The sequence below is a fragment of the Argopecten irradians genome, chromosome 5 (genome assembly GCF_041381155.1).
Source record: "Argopecten irradians isolate NY chromosome 5, Ai_NY, whole genome shotgun sequence".
Classification (NCBI taxonomy): Eukaryota; Metazoa; Mollusca; class Bivalvia; order Pectinida; family Pectinidae; genus Argopecten; species Argopecten irradians.
In genome coordinates, this window is record NC_091138.1 from 8,763,147 (window position 1) to 8,785,127 (window position 21,981).

A 21,981-nucleotide genomic window follows, 5' to 3' on the forward strand; every position below is an offset into this window, starting at 1 on the left:
GGTCAATATATATATATAATATAAATACTACAATACTACCAATGGTCAAAATATATATAATATAAATACTATAATACAACCAATGGTCAATATATATATAATATAAATACTATTATACTACCAATGGTCAAAATATATATAATATAAATACTATAATACAACCAATGGTCAATATATATATATATAATATAAACACTATTATACTACCAATGGTCAATATATATGTATTATAGATATAAAAACTATAATACTATTAGTTACACAGTGTGTTTGTGACCTAAGACGGAAATTTTTTATCAGGCGAGGCGAAGGTTTGGTTGTGACGACATAGCCGATCTCAGACATTCTAATTACATTACTACATCCACAGGCTTCTGGTTTGATAAAAATATAATAACCTACATGTACCTCTACTATATGAACAAGGTGAGACACTCCGATACTTCAACTGTGGAACGGAAGTGGAACTCTTCAAGGGAGCAGTTGCAAGAAGCAATCTGATAGGTCAATTAATTTAATTAACCAATCAGATTGCTCCTTGCAAAACTGATTGCTTGAAAGATCAACTTCCGTTCCAAAGGTAGCAGTATACAGTAGATTTGAAAAATTCAGCAAAATAATGTGCAGGCTTTAATTCATCCTCGATACTCCAGGGGTTCCGATCACTTTCGATCTCTACACCCCTGGACTATCTCATAGTAAAACCGGAGGCAACAGAATAGAACAGGTAATTTAGTCATTTGATGTACATCAAAAGAGCCGTATAACGGTACACTGTGGTTGACTGTGTGGCTTAGATGTTAGGCGTCGATCTCTCTGTAGTCTTCAAAGGAAATCTTTGCTAGCCTGTGATTGGTCAAATGTTTTCCGCTGAGCTGCCTTCAATTTCACTATGAGATAGTCCAGGGGTGTAGAGATCGTAAGTGATCGGAAGCCCTGGAGTATCGAGGATGGCTTTAATTATGTACACACATCTGTTTAACCTTAAATACCATCTATATAAAAGTATATATATTTTTAATTTACACAGCATTTGCAATTGTCATGCAGAGTTCAATTTTGGACAGGTCCGTTTTTGTTGTTTTGTGAGCCTGTAAAAACCATGGTAACCAATTTTTTTTCAGATTGCAAAAAAAAATGGTATCAAGCATCATTGTCGTGATAGCGGAACTGAGCCTATTTCGACATGGGTATAAAAATTAAACTTTCGAACAATCTTACCTCGTACCGAGGCTATCAATTTCTGCTGCTACAGTCCACAGAATTGAGTTTTTCCGTCTTAGACGCACCTTCGGATACCCTCTAAACCATTAATTTCGAACCCATTTTGTTGAATTTCTTTATGCAAATGTGAAGCCTCCATCTAAGTCAAAAAGATTGAATTCACCAAATTAAGGACATATACATTTTTTTTAATTTTTTTTATGCATATATTAAAACAGGGGCTTTCTGCTTATTAAAAATTCGGTCTGCTACCATAGTTGATGCATCGTCCGCTACTTGGATACTTCGTGTCTTGTTTCATATTAAAAACCCGTAACTTCGCGACAAAAACCTGGCATACATTGCAAAAAGAGGATTCTTAATTAATGTACGTTGAATAAACGAGCGGACACTCAATATTTTCGTCAAATTTGGTCTTATTTCAAAGTGAATTGAAGCGTACCCTCAACTTCCGGTTCATGGAGTGTTTCACATTTTATTTTTTTCCAAAACCAGTTGCAGACGCCTGTGCTACATGTGTGTTTCACTTACTGATAATTGGAAACTACCCACTCCCTCTCCTCGATATCTAAGTGCATGCAGTAAAGGAGGATTTATGTGTGTCGTTTCGAAAATTTACTATTCCCTGGAAAAGGCATGCAGATATGGCGCATTTTTTTTTTTTTTTTGTATCATAAACCCAAGTGACTGTCATTTTGCCAGAGTTTATAACGAGAGCAATGGAGAGACAAAAGTTAAATACCACACATCATATTGAACAATCGATACTGTGATCAGTAAGAAACACTAATGTATCGGGAGAGGAGCAGCCAGATTGGAATTCGAACTCGGGAACGTCAAAAACTAGACGGATATTCTGTCGATTGAACAATTTGTTCGCCGATGATCGACCCAGTGCGATCCCGCCAAATCCCTCCTATACCAAAATCTGCGTCCTCGAAGACACAACAGGCCATTATACCATGGGACAGGCGAGGATAAAATGTAGCGGCCAGACCGGAGCTCGAACCCGGGACCTCCGACGTCAAGACGTTACATAGTCTATATTTTGTAGAGGTAAGCGTGTTGGAATAATATTTCCACGAGTATATTATATACTCTTAATAGATTCTTATTGTCTGTTTTTCTACTTATTCTACGAATATTCCTTGTAAATTGGAAAGAGTCTTTAAGGTCTTCTGGATCTCAATAAACTAACCCTCGGTTTCCAAAATTTATGGAATAGCCTAGAAAACTGTTTGTGATCTTTGTAGTCCGCTGAGACGTACTGGGTGACATCTGAAGGGTCTACGTGGGGAATGGATTGTAGGGACGATAACTTGTAGAAATCTGCCAAACAGAGCGAAATTTTATATAGTTCTTGGTATGTTAAAGTGATTCAATGCTGTCCCATGCTCAGCCTTAACAAAGTGGGATGACTTGATTCTAAATTAATCAATGACATGTGGACCTGTAAAATAATGAGCAAATCTGATAACACAAATTGAAAATCTTGTTAGTAATAAAATTATAAATTAATGAAATGCTTATACATGTAGGTTGTTTTCAGTATTCATCCCTTCCATGTTTGAATGCAGAGCATTTCACGTTCGATGGGATGGCACAAATGGTGATGTGGTATCGTTTATTATAAGTACATGTGTGGCAAAGGGACAAGCGGGAATCTTGGGTATGAAGAGTTGATATTTATAGAAAACATTATCAAGGTTCATGATGTGGGGCAGTTGCCAAGTATTGGTCGCTGGTCGGTGGTTTTTCTCCGGGTACTCCGGCTTTCCTCCACCAACAAACCTGGCACGTCCTTAAATGACCCTGTTAATAGGACGTTAAACTAATAAAACCAATCAAACCAAGCTTTATGATATATGTATAAGTCACAATATATCGAACTATGCATATAACAAAATGATTTCCTTAGTCTCATGGTATTCATTTCAGCACATGTATAATGAACTTATTTATACATGGTGAACTTTATATTACATAATGATATTTTAGGCGCCCTCATATATACAGTAAGTGGTATTTTATGTTCAAACATCAGAACACGTTTTATAGACAATACAATATACAGTAAGTGGTATTTTATGTTCAAACATCAGAACACTTTTTATAGACAATACAATATACAGTAAGTGGTATTTTATGTTCAAACATCAGAACACTTTTTATAGACAATACAATATACAGTAAGTGGTATTTTATGTTCACACATCAGAACACTTTTTATAGACAATATAATTGACAGTTTATTTCACTAAACAGTACCGTAAAGAATTACGCATAAGGCAAAAAAATAATATGTTTGTTTAGGGTTACCCGACCGACCCTAACTTTTTACCCCCGACTCTATTTTTTTTTCTCATTTTTCCACGAAAAAAAAATTAAATGTCGGGATTTCGATCTCAGGCTCCGGTTCCGGCCATTATTTTAGAGTGAAAGACACTGTTTTTGTTTAAATCCTCCCGACCTACCGACCCTATTTTTTTGGCTAATGTAACCCTAAACAGACATTTTTGGCCTTATTCACTTAAATACAAGACTGACATGTATTAAATCTAAGTATCTGACTTAAAACAGATTTATTGTTCATCTCCTATATGTTAATAAGATTCTACAATTCTAAATTGTAATCACATTGTAATGGCACTTTATCTCATTATCCTTGACATAAATAATATCATTTACAAACAAAACTCATGTACATGATAATTAAATTAATCTGATGCATATAAAGCAGTCAGCCTTTACTTGGGAGGAATTTACACTTTGTTTAATATAACAAGTTATTGTTTCACACCTTGTCATGCAAAAACCTGATGTGTAGGTATAGGTGTGATGACATGTAACAAAACGGCGGTTAATAAATTATAAAAAGAAAAAAACTTTAAAAAAAAATATCAATAAACAAAGTAAAGACAGGCGGGTTTCATACAGTGCAGTGAGGACTGTCTAAAGTTCACTTAACAGATAGTTACAAAGCAGTGTATAATTAGCTGAATACATTCGCGGTACTAATTTGTCAGTGATAGTGTATCAATAACAGTTGACCAAGGTGACGAAATGAGATCAAACATATTATGCAATAGAATATGAAAACATATCAGTCAAGTATCTGTCAATACTGCATACTTCCAATCTCTCACAGAGGAAAAGTGTGGCCAATAAATCTCTTGCTACCACAGTTGACTCCACAATAACTCCCTTTCATGGTGTGTATTTTTCCAATCAGCCTGTCGTTTTGTTCGAGGTTAAGAAGCATGCAGTATGTAAATGTTATTGCATGGCTTTCGAGTAATAATGGATTTTTTACCCACGAGTGAAGCGAGTGGTTAATAAATCCCCAATGACAAGATATCATGCAATAACTAACTTACTCGAAGGTGCAGTAAATCAGTTATTGCATGATTTCTCGTCACTCGGGGGTAATAAATTTCTTATTACTCGAAAGCCAATAGCCTTTACTTAGTGAACGCTTTAGATACTTTGACCACAGTTCATACCATAAAATACATAGATGTATGGAACAAAGGCACTGAATGACACCTATATTGACCTCAAACTCAATTTGATTGTTGATTATAACGTAAATGATACTGTCGTGGTCCAAATTGATGATGCTAATTATATAATATGATGATTGACAAGATATGGCAAGCCAATTTAACATTTATCAAAGGAGCAAAGTCTGTCCCGTATTTAATCGAATCATATAAGATATATCATTTATTTATTTCATTTATTTATAGTATATAAAATATCTTATATAACATATATCTCGCATAGAAATTAGATTAGATATCTTATTTATGTATAATTATAAGGAATCTCATTTAATATTCTATATAAGATATTTTATATAGTATATAAGATATGACAATAGATATATAAATATCTTATATAATTGAAATATCGTTGCTATATAAGATATCTTATATAGAATGAGATTTCGTAGCATTTAAAACAGAAACTAATTTCTCCCTCGAGCATCATTCGGAGCACTTCGGTGCATATCTAAGAACCATTCGGAAAAAAAGGCGGAGATGGCGCTGAAAGGGATAACCTAGCGCTGTTTGGTTGCTTTCAACGATATATATTGAAAACGCAGAAGCACTTATTTCCGTTATTCTAGTTGTCGATTCTGACATATCGGCAATAAATATAATAGCGGAGTCAATCTGCATGCACACTTTTATCTCGTTCAACCAAATGCTTTATACTAGCGTAGCAGGCGAAGCCAACAAGAGTCTGGTTGAACGAGTAGAGGTATACTGTACATGTCTCTATATATATGTAGACTCGCGAGATATTTCGGGTAGGGAGACTTCATGTTTGGGGCTTTGTTGAAATCTCGTTACTCTATAAGATATATTGCAACGAGATTTCAATTATATAAGATATCGCATATATTATAGAATATGATATCCTTTATGATATACATGTATAAGATATCATTATATAATAAATTATATATCTTTAATACGATACAAGATACCGTAACTGTATCTTATATAAGATTCATAGAAAATTTTGTATAAGATATCTCATATATTATATGAGATATCTTACACAGGCAATATGTCTTCAGGTAAATTCAGGTCAATTTCAGGTCAATTTCAGGTGAAATTTTTCAGGTCAAATTGACCTGAAAAGAGCAAAAAAGTCATTTCAGGTCAAAATCTTGACCTGAAATTGACCTGAAATTCATATGAAATTGACCTGAAATTGACCTGAATTTCACATGAAGAAATTTTCAGGTCAATTTCAGGTCAAGATTTTTTCAGGTCAAATTTACCTGAAGACATATTGCCTGTATATTTCGCAATCAAGATATCTTATATATACGCATTGAAATTAAAGATCGACATTGTTCTTTGAATAAATGTCATTTTGGCTTGCCAAAACAAGATTCAAATGTTGTTCGTCGGTGTTTGGTGACGCTCATAATGGTTTGTCCAATACCCATCCGCCGTCCTTCGACGCAAGATGGAGTGCCACATGGGCGTGACAGATTGGATTGGTGAAGTTCATGTATAAGGCGTGGTCAATATTCAGACACAAATTATTCTGATTGGTGGAGAGAAAATGGTTGTGACCAATATGCAAACACACCCTAAGATGATTCCCAAGTTTGGTCCATGGTCATTTCATAAAAATGACGCATTGGTACGGATGCGTACATTGCAGTATCGTAAGGTTTTGTCGATGACGTAGTAGCTAGTCGTACTCCGAGCCAATAGTAATACTTATCTCCCCTGGGTGTATGTAGGTGGCGTGGTACCATTGATTTGTGTCAATTACAACTGTAAAAAAGGGGAAATGCTTTTAATATGCATTTGATATTTAGATTTAATTGGAAAATATTGTCTATGTAATTGATCGTCACATGTACACGTGTAGTTTGGAAGTCGTGACTTACATATGTCTCCTTTCTGGACTGTGATGTTCATGCTGTGACACACATGTTCACACTCCGGGGTCGGGATCAGACTCCAAGTTTTCTCTCCTGAGATTTGTGCCTGCCAGGACGGTCGCTGTACATAGTCTAACTACAGCATAGAAAAACGAGTCTAAATAGTGGAATGCCATTTCCTTTCAAAATAGTGTATTAAATCAAATACTCGTAGATAATGTTGAATATCATCTTCTGTGTTATAATTCATCAAGAAACTATACATGACACCCGAACTATTTGCTCATAGTTTCTTGATCATTACTATCTTGTAAACGACGTAATTAAAAGAACATGTACACTAACATGTAAGTTGACGTAATAGACAATAAGACAGTACCTGTTTTTGTGGATCCGCTTAAAAATGTATTAATGATTTTTTTCTGTTAGGCGAGCTTCCATCCGTTTCGATCCCTATAAATACGTATTGCACACACAGGTGTGATTTGACTAATCTAGGCTTCCAAAAAGTTTGAAAGTATTCTATAAATACAAGCACTATAGGATTGTTTCTATAAACTACTTACGTGTATAAAAGCTCCCAATCCGGTTCCACCCATGAAGATCCAATCTAGAGCACTGGATTCGGCGTCGTTCGGTAGGAAATAAGGTTTTTGGTAATGTTCTCTAAGAACGCTAGATACACCAGGGTGACAGTTACTCCTGAAAGGTGATAAACAAAAGTACAAACAATCTGTACAAAGAGGAGGCTAGATACGCCAGGGTGACAGTTACTCCTGAAAGGTGATAAACAAAAGTACATGTATACGGTAATAACAATCTGTACAAAGAGGAGGCTAGATACGTCAGGGTGACAGTTACTCCTGAAAGGTGATAAACAAAAGTACATGTATACGGTAATATACGGATACGGTAATAACAATCTGTACAAAGAGGAGGCTAGATACGTCAGGGTGACAGTTACTCCTGAAAGGTGATAAACAAAAGTACATGTATACGGTAATAACAATCTGTACAAAGAGGAGGCTAGATACGTCAGGGTGACAGTTACTCCTGAAAGGTGATAAACAAAAGTACATGTATAACAATCTGTACAAAGAGGACGCTAGATACGCCAGGGTGACAGTTATCCTGAAAGGTGATAAACAAAAGTACATGTATACGGTAATAACAATCTGTACAAAGAGGAGGCTAGATAGTCAGGTGACAGTTACTCCTGAAAGGTGATAAACAAAAGTACATGTATACGGTAATAACCTGTACAAAGAGGAGCTAGATACTCAGGTGATAAACAAAAGTACATGTATACGGTAATAACAATTGTACAAAGAGGACGCTAGATACCCAGGTGACAGTTACTCCTGAAAGGTGATAAACAAAAGTACATGTATACGGTAATAACAATCTGTACAAAGAGGAGGCTAGATACACCAGGGTGACAGTTACTCCTGAAAGGTGATAAACAAAAGTACATGTATACGGTAATAACAATATGTACAAAGAGGACGCTAGATACGTCAGGGTGACAGTTACTCCTGAAAGGTGATAAACAAAAGTACATGTATACGGTAATAACAATCTGTACAAAGAGGAGGCTAGATACGTCAGGGTGACAGTTACTCCTGAAAGGTGATAAACAAAAGTACAAACAATCTGTACAAAGAGGAGGCTAGATACGTCAGGGTGACAGTTACTCCTGAAAGGTGATAAACAAAAGTACATGTATACGGTAATAACAATCTGTACAAAGAGGAGGCTAGATACGTCAGGGTGACAGTTACTCCTGAAAGGTGATAAACAAAAGTACATGTATACGGTAATAACAATCTGTACAAAGAGGAGGCTAGATACGTCAGGGTGACAGTTACTCCTGAAAGGTGATAAACAAAAGTACATGTATATGGTAATAACAATCTGTACAAAGAGGACGCTAGATACGTCAGGGTGACAGTTACTCCTGAAAGGTGATAAACAAAAGTACGTGTATACGGTAATAACAATCTGTACAAAGAGGAGGCTAGATACGCCCAGGGTGACAGTTACTCCTGAAAGGTGATAAACAAAAGTACATGTATACGGTAATAACAATCTGTACAAAGAGGAGGCTAGATACGTCAGGGTGACAGTTACTCCTGAAAGGTGATAAACAAAAGTACATGTATACGGTAATAACAATCTGTACAAAGAGGAGGCTAGATACGTCAGGGTGACAGTTACTCCTGAAAGGTGATAAACAAAAGTACATGTATACGGTAATAACAATCTGTACAAAGAGGAGGCTAGATACGTCAGGGTGACAGTTACTCCTGAAAGGTGATAAACAAAAGTACATGTATACGGTAATAACAATCTGTACAAAGAGGAGGCTAGATACGTCAGGGTGACAGTTACTCCTGAAAGGTGATAAACAAAAGTACGTGTATATGGTAATAACAATCTGTACAAAGAGGAGGCTAGATACGTCAGGGTGACAGTTACTCCTGAAAGGTGATAAACAAAAGTACATGTATACGGTAATAACAATCTGTACAAAGAGGAGGCTAGATACGTCAGGGTGACAGTTACTCCTGAAAGGTGATAAACAAAAGTACATGTATACGGTAATAACAATCTGTACAAAGAGGAGGCTAGATACGTCAGGGTGACAGTTACTTCTATAAGGAGATTAACAAAAATACATGTATATGGGTATGATAGACCCAGACCGTCGTAACAATGGCGTGACACAACAAAAAGTAACGTTACCAGAACAGTTGAAGTAAAACTTGAAGTCTGTCCATCGTGATCAGTCTGAATGAGAAATTCAAGGTCTCTTCGAGATTTGTCTTTCTGTTGCATTTAGTTGGCTTTTGATCACGGATGGTTATTGTTTTTATCGAGCTTTGTAATGAATATTACGTTGTTTGGTGGTATTTACGTGGCGTTCAATTCCGACGTGTCACAATATGTACGGTTTACGACGCGTTGCGTTCTCCGGCCTTACACAGTGAATGTATGCAGTAATCAGACACAGACAAGGCAACTTCATAAAGAGTCTGGGCAATAGTCGAAAAAGACAATGCTGTTAAGAAAGCTGGAAGTTACACAAGATAACTTCCACCCACTGTCCTACACTACCACTAGTATCTGAAGATGTACAGGGATATCCGCCACCTCTAGCTGTCCCAGAACAGAACGTAAACCATATGCTGAAAATGTATACTAGGAGGTAGAAATCCCCCGAGGTCGTTTCCAAGTTTTCGGAGTATACATATTTCACCATTGCTTTCATCCTAAAGCATACCACGCCGCACAACAAGACACCAAGAGGCTTGTTGATTTCAGACTCTTCGACAGAAGACACATTGTGGATTGAAAAAAACTCTAGCAGATGAATTGTAATAACAACAAAGAAATAGTACGAAATCATGTGTATCGGCAAGCACAATTCATAGCTGAAGTTCATCATGGTATCGCAAAATAAGTCACTACGTGAATGCGACAGGAGTTACGAACAAAAATTCATACGCCTGACAGTCGACGGTATAGTAAGTCACAGTAAAAGTTGCAACGGTAAGCTGCGGCAATCTTCGAACCAAATAAGTTCACTACGCCTGACAGGTGCGCAGATTCGCATCGCAACACAAATAAGCACAGCTTGACAGGCTGTACGCCTTGATAGGCTGCGGACAGCAGGGAGAACATTGCTATGAAGGTCCCCAATGATGGCGTTGCACCTTTCTGGTATTATACATGTATGGTTGATGAAAGTAACGAAGCACATATGAGAGACTAATCCCATTGGTCAGATCACTCAGAGATTTCAAAAGAATCTTTGTATGGACATATCAAAGGGTTCTGGAGACATCCTAAGGTAATCATGTAGGACACTGAGATCTTAGTTAGGGAACTTTATGATGATATGCAGCTTTCTATCTTCGGAAAGTTATTTACACATATGTAGGTACTCCTGTCGGCTGCACTAGGATTTTCCTATCGTCAGCTGTCGCTGGCCTTCCCGCTTACACGGCATGATACAAGACCTCCAGAATTCGCGATGCTGTCTCATAGAAGTATTGCGATGCAATGTTTGTTCTTATTATGGAAGCATTTCCATTTAAGCCTGTGACAAAAAGATGTTCGGTGTCGACATTTTATTCATAGAAATCTTTGTCAGACTGTGAAAGAAAAGTTAAGCACGTTGAAGAGAATTTTGTCTTTGGGCCGTCGGAAGAAGCTTCTTTCCCATCTCGACGAACCATCACATAGACTAAGCAAGATCTAGTAAAACTTTAAAGGAAAATTAACCAAAAACGGGGAGCCAATGGAAACATAATGTAACTCTAACGGAAAGAATAACACCAGGATTTGGACATTCTTGGTAAGAGTTGTATGAGAGGTGGCGTTGATTAAGGTTCCTCTTTTGCCTTTTGGGGTATCTGCTTTCGTTGTTTACATATAAATGTATACTTGTATACTTACACTTGCTAGGCTTGTTCACTATACGCAAGTACTAGCCGATTTTGTTTACCGTAACTGCATGGTAACATTGAACTTTGAACTTGCGTAACGCGCCCCATAGAATATATTCTTAGAGGAATTGCTCCATACAAGCATGGTTAACATAAAAGCGCAACCCAATCCCTATATGTGCACATGTAAGTCGTGGCGACCCATTGGTTAGGTTAAGATCATGTTCCGACGTATTACCAAAAGCCAAGCACCTTGTGGGGCAGTTCTCATGAACTGACTGCTGATCGGTGGTTTTTTTCGGATACTCCGGCTTTCCTCCAATATATACAAATTCATACCTGCCACGCCCTTAAATGACGTTGGCTGTTAGACGTTAAAGCAATCAATCCAATATATACACATTGTACTCATTCACTTGGTATTTTGAGCTACATTGTATGATTTTTTTCGATTTCGCGCTAGTGATTTCTATACAAGTCATATCCTTTACATTACCCATTTTACTAGAACACGATTCTACAATACAAGTAGACATTAAACCTAATTTAACCACTTTAAGATGATGATTGGCCGTTTAGGTATGGTTAGGAACTGAGACGAAACGCCAATAAAAAGTGTGATAGAGACCGGCGGGAAATAAGGTATCTCAATATGTAAGTTTTAGGGTACCTGCAGATCTGTGGATCTTATCGTAAACCTAGCTTCTCAAAGTTAATGGTAATAGTTTATACGTCACCGAAGAATCACAAACTATTTTATGACATTGTGAGCTAGGCATTTATGAAAAGAGATGCTGAAGGTTGTGTCGCCCGGAATGACAAGACTTAACAGGTTAACCTGCCAATTCTGGTTCGGATTAGGGCCTCACGACCACCAGTTATATAACCCAGAGATTGTGGAGCGTGAGTATATATTCCATACATCGTACAAGATAAAATTCGATAATTTCATTGGTAGAAACAACGGTGATAAAAACCAAAGCGAGGATTATCTCTATTCAGTTTTATCTGTCTTGTCTTGAAACTCTATGGCCAAACATTCATCTATTTCATATGAATACGCAATTAAAGAATGAGAGCGCGTGTAAATCACGCGAGGTTGTAGCCTGGCGCGTGATTTTTGTTGACCATTCTGATGTGTAGTGCTTAGATAATAGAATCCATCAGATGTTTTTAGTATTTCGATACATCGAGAACTTCGATTCATAAAACTTCAATTCATACATGGGCTAGTTAGTAATACTATATAGTGAAGAAATTCGGGACCAGACAAAAAGTTCGATACAGCGAGAAATTCGATTCGTCGGAGTTCGAATCTATCGAGGTTAAATGGAGTTCTATCGCTACAGACACCGTAACATAATTCTATCGTTACCAATACAGACATTTAGCGTGGCATATTTCTATCGTTACAGTACGGAAATTTACCGTGACAAAGTTCTATAGTGAAAGACATTTACCGTGACATCGTTCTATCGTTTCAATGCAGACATTTACCGTGGCATAGTTCTATCCTTATAGTACGGACATTTAACTTGACAAATTTCTATAGTGGGAGACAATTACCGTGACATCGTTCTATAGTGGGAGACATTTAAAGCATATTTCAATCGTTAAAGCCACAGGACTAAACCATTTACCCCTACAAGTTAATTCTTAAATCATCGTTTAACAGTACAAATGATAATGTACCGTAACGTACCTTCTATCGTAAACAGTCATTCACCGTAAACATTAGTTTTCTATCTGGAAACAATTCAGCCATTTACCGAGTGGCTCATAGTACTAGTCGATACAGAACGGAACAATTACCTTGAAAAAATTTTCTATAGTGGGAGACCAATTACCCTGACATCAGTTCTATAGTCGGGAGACCACATACCGTAGAACAAACGTTCTAACACGTACTCTTAACAGCAAGTTACAGTTAACATAGGTCAGATTCATCCAGTCGCACAGTACAGAGAGTGTTTTACCGTTGACACGAGCTCTATTCTTTGTAAAACAACAGTTATTCTATATCACCGTGACGTAAAGTTCTATTCAGCTACGCGTACTCAGGTTTATTTAACAGTAACACTGAGACTTCTAAATCGTAAACCAGACATTCGCCGTAACATATTTTCTATCGTTAAAGTACAAACATTTACCGTAACATAGTTCTATCGTTACAGTACAGACATTTACCGTAACATAGTTCTGACGTTACAGTACAGACATTGACCGTGACATAGTTTCTATCGTTACAGTACAGACATTTACCGTAACATAGTTCTGACGTTACAGTACAGACATTTACCGTGACATAGTTCTATCGTTACAGTACGAACATTTACCGTAACATATTTCTATCGTTAAAGTACAGACATTTACCTTAACATAGTTCTATCGTTACAGTACAGACATTAACCGTAACATAGTTCTATTGTTACAGTACAGACATTAACCGTAACATAGTTCTATTGTTACAGTACAGACATTAACCGTGACATAGTTCTATCGTTACAGTACGAACACATTTACCGTAACATATTTTCTATCGTTAAAGTACAAACATTTACCGTAACATAGTTCTATCGTTACAGTACAGACATTTACCGTAACATAGTTCTATCGTTACAGTACAGACATTTACCGTAACATAGTTCTATCGTTACAGTACAGACATAACCGTGACATAGTTCTATCGTTACAGTACAGAGACATTTACCGTGACATAAATCTATCGTTACATACATTAACCGTGACATAAAATCAATCTTTACACACACTATACCGTAGCATAGTTCTATCGTTAAAGTACATACATTTACTGTAATATAGTTCTATCGTCATATACAGACATTTACCGTGACATTTCTATCGTTATAGTACAGACATTTACCGTGATATAGTTCTATAGTTGGAGTACAGACATTTACCTCGACATATTTCTATTGTTACAGTACAGACATTTACCGTGACATAGTTCTATCGTTACTGCAGAGATATTTACCATGATATAGTTCTATCGTTACAGTACAGATATTTACAGTGATATAGTTCTATAGTTACAGTACAGACATTTATCCTGACATAGTTCTGACGTTACAGTACAGACATTGACCGTGACATAGTTCTATCGTTACAGTACAGACATTGACCGTGGCATAGTTCTATCGTTACATTACAGACATTTACCGTAACATAGTTCTATCATTACAGTACATACATTTACCGTGACAAATTTCTATCGTTACAGTACAGACATCTAACGTGATATAGTTCTATCGTTACAGTACAGACTTTACCGTAGCATAGTTCTATCGTTACAGTACAGACATTTACCGTAACATAGTTCTGTCGTTACAGTACAGACATTTACCGTAACATAGTTCTATCGTTACAGTACAGACATTTACCGTAACATCGTTCTATCGTTACAGAACAGACACATGCCGTGGCATAGTTCTATCGTTACAGAACAGACACTTGCCGTGGCATAGTTCTATCATTATAGTACAGACATTTACCGTGACATAATTCTATCGTTACAGTACAGACTTTACCGTTACATAGTTCTATCGTTATAGTACAGACATTTACCGTGATAGATTTCTATCATTACAGACATTCACTGTAACATATTTCTATCGTTTCAGTACAGACGTCTACTGTAACATAGTTCTTTCGTCACAACATAGAAATTTACCGTAATATAGTTCTCTAGTTACAGAACAGATATTTACCGTGACATAGTTCTATCGTTACAGACATTTACCGTAGGATAGTTCTATCGTTACAGTACAGACATTTACTTTTTTTTTAAATATAGTTCTATCGTTACAGACATTTACCGTAGCATAGTTAAATCGTTACAGTACAGACATTTACCGTAATATAGTTTTTATCGATACAGTACACACATTTACCGTGACATATTTCTATTGTTGCAATACGTACATTTACCGTGGCTTAGTTCTATCCTGACAGTACAGACATAAACCGTGACGAACTTCAATCGTTATAGTACAAACATTTACCGAGACATAGTTCTATCGTTTTAGTTAAAGACATTTACCGTAGCATAGTTCTATAGTTGGAGGCAATTACCGTGACTTCATTCTATCGTCACTGTACAGACATTTACCGTGATATATTTCTATCGTTCAGCGTACAGACATTTACCGTGACATCGTTCTATCGTTAGAGTACAGACATTTACCGTGGCTTAGTTCTATCGTGACAGAACAGACATTTACCGTGATATAGGTATATCGTTACAGACATTTACCGTAACATAGTTCTATCGTTATTGTACAGACATTTACCGTAATATAGCACTCTGACATATTCTGTCAATATGGTTCTATCATTGCAGTATATCCATTTACCGTAACGGGTTTTACTGTTACAAACTTAAGTACAGATATTTACAGTGACATAGTTTTTTATCATTACAGTACAGACATTTACCGTTAAATAAATTAAGACCATGTAGTGTTCGAGACGGGGTGTGGCGAAAAAATATATTGACACTGGCTATATATCATAAAAATTAATGTATTGTTTGTATTAAACTGATACTTACCATCCCACATACCACAACTTTTCTCCTTCCTTAAAATCAGCTCTATCTTCTGTCATATTTAAAACATCTCTTAAAGTCTCAAATTCGGTCTTGTATGGAAAGAACTGACATTCCTCCTCGACGGCGTCTAACGATCCATTAACAGAATTGTAAAGATCTCTGAAGAATCTGAAGCTGAAGGTATCCATGGCGGTCCAGTGGCGGGTAGCGTCCTTCACCAGGACTGGCACAGCCGTGTAGGCATATTTCTGGAGAAACTTCTCCGTGGAAATATTAGTTTCAATGGGAACCGAAAGGAGATGTTCACATATTTGACAGTTTGTTTTCGGTCGAGCTATTTCTATCAGAAAACCGTTGTTTTCTACAATACACCTGGAGTTCTGGAAAGCTAGTCTTATATCTTCTTTAATGTCGTAATGGTAGGCCAGAACCCCAAGAATGGTGGACAAGATAGCGAATACGGTGGCTAGGGCCCATAATACTTTGTTCACTCGATCGGTATCATTTTCGATTTTCACCTGTACAATTTTACCTTGGAACACGGCATGGACTACTTCCGCGTCTAACCCTCTTTTGGTTGCCTCTTTCCGAAGTTCACAAAACTTGTCAAATAGTTTCTGCTTAACTTCACGTTTTGTATCCATTTTCTGTTTGACAGGGTTCATATGAATACGAAATCAATATTTCACACAGCTTACACAAACGTATAGTTCCAGAACGCTGAACACACGATATTGAGATAGATTTGCCTTCATTGTCCCCAATTAACTATCGGTGTTGTGTATATCAGCTGTTAGCAGTATGACGTATGCACGTCCGGTCAGTGTCCAGCAGTTGAATAATTAATATATAAATGTCACATTTAACACTTGTCGTCGATACGGCGGAGTTTACAAAACAACTTGTCCCCTTTTCTCACTCGGATTGTATAGATATAGGAAGTTAAAACACCCGTGTGTGTACAGTACGTACATGTGTACCTCCACGTTTTGTGTACTGTTAGAGAGCTCGGTAGATAAGTCGCTCTCCGTATAGGTTAATCTCTTATATTTACCAACCGGTTCAGACTTGTCGTCAAGTGTTACACTATACTGAGCCCACGCTTTACCGATACACACACCGATCATGTCGAACTGTTCATCGTTAATGTACATCACGTAATTATTAGCATATTAATATTCAATTTGGACGTGTTCATAATTAACACATGCTATAATTATGAAAGGAAGCGATATGGAATAATGATTGTAATGAAAATGTCACACCGTTTTCCTTAAAGCTCAACATACAATAAGAACAGGTGTCTGTTGGATCGATTCTGTTTCCATAAAGAGGATACAACATAGACAATGTCTGAAAATTAATTATTCTTTTTTTTCTATCTTTATTTTTTATTTTAACTAAATTTGTGATTAATCAGTCAGATGAGACCAGAATGAAGCCCTAATTAAACAAATGATACGCTACTAAAGTATACACACTACGAGATTTTTAGGGAAACTAATGGAAGTGCATTTTATATTATCAATCGATTTTAATGGTTTATTCGTGAGTTTTGAACGGCCTTAAATGAGTGGCGTGTCATAAAATATTTGCTATAAAATCCTGATATTACATGTACAGTTGCCATGGTTCTTCCTTTGAGGACATGACAGTAAAATATGATAGTAGTGTTGCACATATTAGAAACACATATTATGTTTCTGCACATATGTACACGGACTATTAGTCATTACTCGATCACACCCTTTTTATCGGGACTGTAAATAATGTGTTTAACTAATATTGCTTTTTTAAAGTATACCATTTGATTTATACTTTCATATATCAAGACACATGAATGTAATATGCTGAAGAAATGTCAATACCTCTGTATGTAAAACCCACATTTTCTATCACAGGTGTAGCTTAAAAACACCACCAAAAACAACAACAAAGCAACCTTTTGATCAAGCAAATTTTCGTACATAAATCTTGGAATTTTACTCAAAATATCCAAAGAGTGGATGTAAGCACATCAGGCTACATGTTGTCTACAAACCGTGATCTCAACAGAATCTAGCCGTGTTTGTTTAAGTTCGATTTACGAAATTAACTATATGTTTACTGAAGTATTGCGTGTCTCTGTATAACTTTACTTGCTTTATCCCCCACACAAAAGTTTATTTAGTGAGATAGTCTTACATTGCACACTGATATTCTTAGAGTGCACACTGGTAGTCTTACATTGCACACTGATAGTTTTACATTGCACACTGATAGTCTTACATTGCACACTGATAGTTTTACATTGCACACTGGTAGTCTTACATTGCACACTGATAGTCTTACATTGCACACTGGTAGTCTTACAGTGCACACTGATAGTCTTACATTGCACACTGGTAGTCTTACAGTGCACACTGATAGTCTTACATTGCACACTGATAGTCTTAAATAGCACACTGATAGTCTTACATTGCACACTGATAGTCTTAGAGTGCACACTGGTAGTCTTACATTGCACACTGATAGTTTTACATTGCACACTGGTAGTCTTACAGTGCACACTGATAGTCTTACATTGCACACTGATAGTCTTAAATAGCACACTGATAGTCTTACATTGCACACTGATAGTCTTACATTGCACACCGATAGTCTTAAATAGCACACTGATAGTCTTACATTGAACACTAAAAGTCTTACATTGCACATCGATAGTCTTACATTGCACATCGATAGTCTTACATTGCACAATGATAGTTTTACATTACACACCGATAGTCTTATATTGCACATCGATAGTCTTACATTGCACATCGATAGTCTTACATTGCACATCGATAGTCTTACATTGCACATCGATAGTCTTACATTGCACACTGATAGTTTTACATTCACACTGATAGTCTTACATTGCACATCGATAGTCTTACATTGCACAATGATAGTTTTACATTACACACCGATAGTCTTACATTGCACATCGATAGTCTTACATTGCACATCGATAGTCTAACATTCTACACCGATGGTCTTACATTCAACACCAAAAGTCTTACATTGCACATCGATAGTCTTACATTGCACATCGATAGTCTTACATTGCACACCGATGGTCTTACATTGCACACCGATAGTCTTACATTGCACATCGATAGTCTTACATTCTACACCGATGGTCTTACATTCACACCAAAAGTCTTACATTGCACATCGATAGTCTTACATTGCACATCGATAGTCTTACATTGCACATCGATAGTCTTAATAGCACACTGATAGTCTTAAATAGCACACTGATAGTCTTACATTGCACACCGATAGTCTTAAATAGCACACTGATAGTCTTAAATAGCACACTGATAGTCTTACATTGCACATCGATAGTCTTACATTGCACACGATAGTCTTAAATAGCACACTGATAGTCTTAAATAGCACACTGATAGTCTTACATTGCACACTGATAGTTTACATTGCACACTGATAGTCTTACATTGCACACGATAGTCTTAACTTGATGTCTAATGACACTGATAGTCTTACATTGAACACTAAAAGTCTTACATTGCACATCGATAGTCTTACATTGCACATCGATAGTCTTACATTGCACATCGATAGTCTTAAATAGCACACTGATAGTCTTAAATAGCACACTGATAGTCTTACATTGCACACCGATAGTCTTAAATAGCACACTGATAGTCTTAAATTGCACACTGATAGTCTTACATTGCACATCGATAGTCTTACATTGCACACCGATAGTCTTACATTGCACACTGATAGTCTTACATTGCACACTGATAGTCTTACATTGCACACTGATAGTCTTACATTGCACACTGATAGTCTTACATTGCACACCGATAGTCTTACATTGCACACCGATAGTCTTACATTGCACACCAATAGTCTTACATTGCACACCGATAGTCTTACATTGCACATCGATAGTCTTACATTGCACACCGATAGTCTTACATTGCACACCGATAGTCTTACATTGCACATCGATAGTCTTACATTGCACATCGATAGTCTTACATTGCACACCGATAGTCTTACATTGCACACCGATAGTCTTACATTGCACATCGATAGTCTTACATTGCACACCGATAGTCTTACATTACACACTGATAGTCTTACATTGCACATCGATAGTCTTACATTGCACAATGATAGTTTTACATTACACACCGATAGTCTTACATTGCACACCGATAGTCTTACATTGCACATCGATAGTCTTACATTGCACATCGATACTCTTTCATTCTACACCGATGGTCTTACATTCAACACCAAAAGTCTTACATTGCACATCGATAGTCTTACATTGCACATCGATAGTCTTACATTGCACATCGATAGTCTTACATTGCACATCGATAGTCTTACATTCTACACCGATGGTCTTACATTCAACACCAAAAGTCTTACATTGCACATCGATAGTCTTACATTGCACATCGATAGTCTTACATTGCACATCGATAGTCTTACATTGCACACCGATAGTCTTAAATAGCACACTGATAGTCTTACATTGCACACCGATAGTCTTACATTGCACACCGATAGTCTTAAATAGCACACTGATAGTCTTACATTGCACATCGATGGTCTTACATTCAACACTAAAAGTCTTACATTGCACATCGATAGTCTTACATTGCACACCGATAGTCTTAAATTGCACACTGATAGTCTTACATTGCACACCGATAGTCTTACATTGCACACCGATAGTCTTAAATAGCACACTGATAGTCTTACATAGCACACTGATAGTCTTACATTGCACACCGATAGTCTTACATTGCACACCGATAGTCTTAAATAGCACACTGATAGTCTTACATTGCACATCGATAGTCTTACATTGCACACCGATAGTCTTAAATAGCACACTGATAGTCTTACATTGCACATCGATAGTCTTACATTGCACACCGATAGTCTTACATTGCACATCGATAGTCTTACATTGCACACCGATAGTCTTACATTGCACACCGATAGTCTTACATTGCACACCGATAGTCTTAAATAGCACACTGATAGTCTTACATTGCACACTGATAGTCTTACATTGCACACCGATAGTCTTAAATAGCACACTGATAGTCTTACATTGCACACCGATAGTCTTACATTGCACACCGATAGTCTTAAATAGCAAACTGATAGTCTTACATTGCACATCGATGGTCTTACATTCAACACTAAAAGTCTTACATTGCACATCGATAGTCTTACATTGCACATCGATAGTCTTACATTGCACATCGATAGTCTTACATTGCACATCGATAGTCTTACATTGCACATCGATAGTCTTACATTGCACATCGATAGTCTTACATTGCACACCGATAGTCTTACATTGCACATCGATAGTCTTACATTGCACATCGATAGTCTTACATTGCACACCGATAGTCTTACATTGCACACCGATAGTCTTACATTGCACACCGATAGTCTTACATTGCACACCGATAGTCTTACATTGCACACTAATAGTCTTATATTGCACACCGATAGTCATACATTGCACATCGATAGTCTTACATTGCACATCGATAGTTTTACATTGCACACCGATAGTCTTAAATAGCACACTGATAGTCTTACATTGCACACCGATAGTCTTACATTGCACACCGATAGTCTTAAATTGCACACTGATAGTCTTACATTGCACACTGATAGTTTTACATTGCACACTGATAGTCTTACATTGCACACCGATAGTCTTAAATAGCACACTGATAGTCTTACATTGCACATCGATAGTCTTACATTGCACATCGATAGTCTTACATTGCACATCGATAGTCTTACATTGCACACTGATAGTTTTACATTGCACACTGATAGTCTTACATTGCACACCAATAGTCTTAAATAGCAAACTGTTAGTCTTACATTGCACATCGATAGTCTTACATTCAACACTAAAAGTCTTACATTGCACACCGATAGTTTTACATTGCACATCGATAGTCTTACATTGCACACTGATAGTCTTACATTGCACACTGATAGTCTTACATTGCACACTGATAGTCTTACATTGCACATCGATAGTCTTACATTGCACATCGATAGTCTTACATTGCACACCGATAGTCTTACATTGCACACTGATAGTCTTACATTGCCACACTGATAGTCTTACATTGCACACCGATATTCTTACATTGCACATCGATAGTTTTACATTGCACACTGATAGTCTTAAATAGCACACCGAAATCTTGCATTGCACATCGATAGTCTTACATTGCACACCGATAATTTTACATTGCACATCGATAGTTTTA

At 36.9% G+C, this 21,981-nt stretch overlaps 2 protein-coding genes across 2 annotated transcripts; both read right to left on the bottom strand.

The window, feature by feature from the left end:
- Nucleotides 1–204: 204 nt before the first annotated feature.
- Nucleotides 205–16,671, bottom strand: LOC138322795 (bifunctional arginine demethylase and lysyl-hydroxylase JMJD6-B-like). The gene is made up of 4 exons (XM_069266903.1): nt 15,659–16,671; nt 7,204–7,339; nt 6,644–6,773; nt 205–6,527 (listed from the first exon to the last, which is right to left on the bottom strand). Exons 1-4 carry the CDS (start codon nt 16,321–16,323, stop codon nt 6,442–6,444), a joined length of 1,017 nt encoding a protein of 338 aa, XP_069123004.1. The 5' UTR covers nt 16,324–16,671; the 3' UTR covers nt 205–6,441.
- Nucleotides 16,672–19,922: 3,251 nt separating this feature from the next.
- LOC138324251 (zonadhesin-like) lies at nt 19,923–21,866 on the bottom strand. The gene is made up of 2 exons (XM_069269329.1): nt 21,213–21,866; nt 19,923–20,822 (listed from the first exon to the last, which is right to left on the bottom strand). Exons 1-2 carry the CDS (start codon nt 21,864–21,866, stop codon nt 19,923–19,925), a joined length of 1,554 nt encoding a protein of 517 aa, XP_069125430.1.
- Between the last annotated feature and the right edge of the window lie 115 nt (nt 21,867–21,981).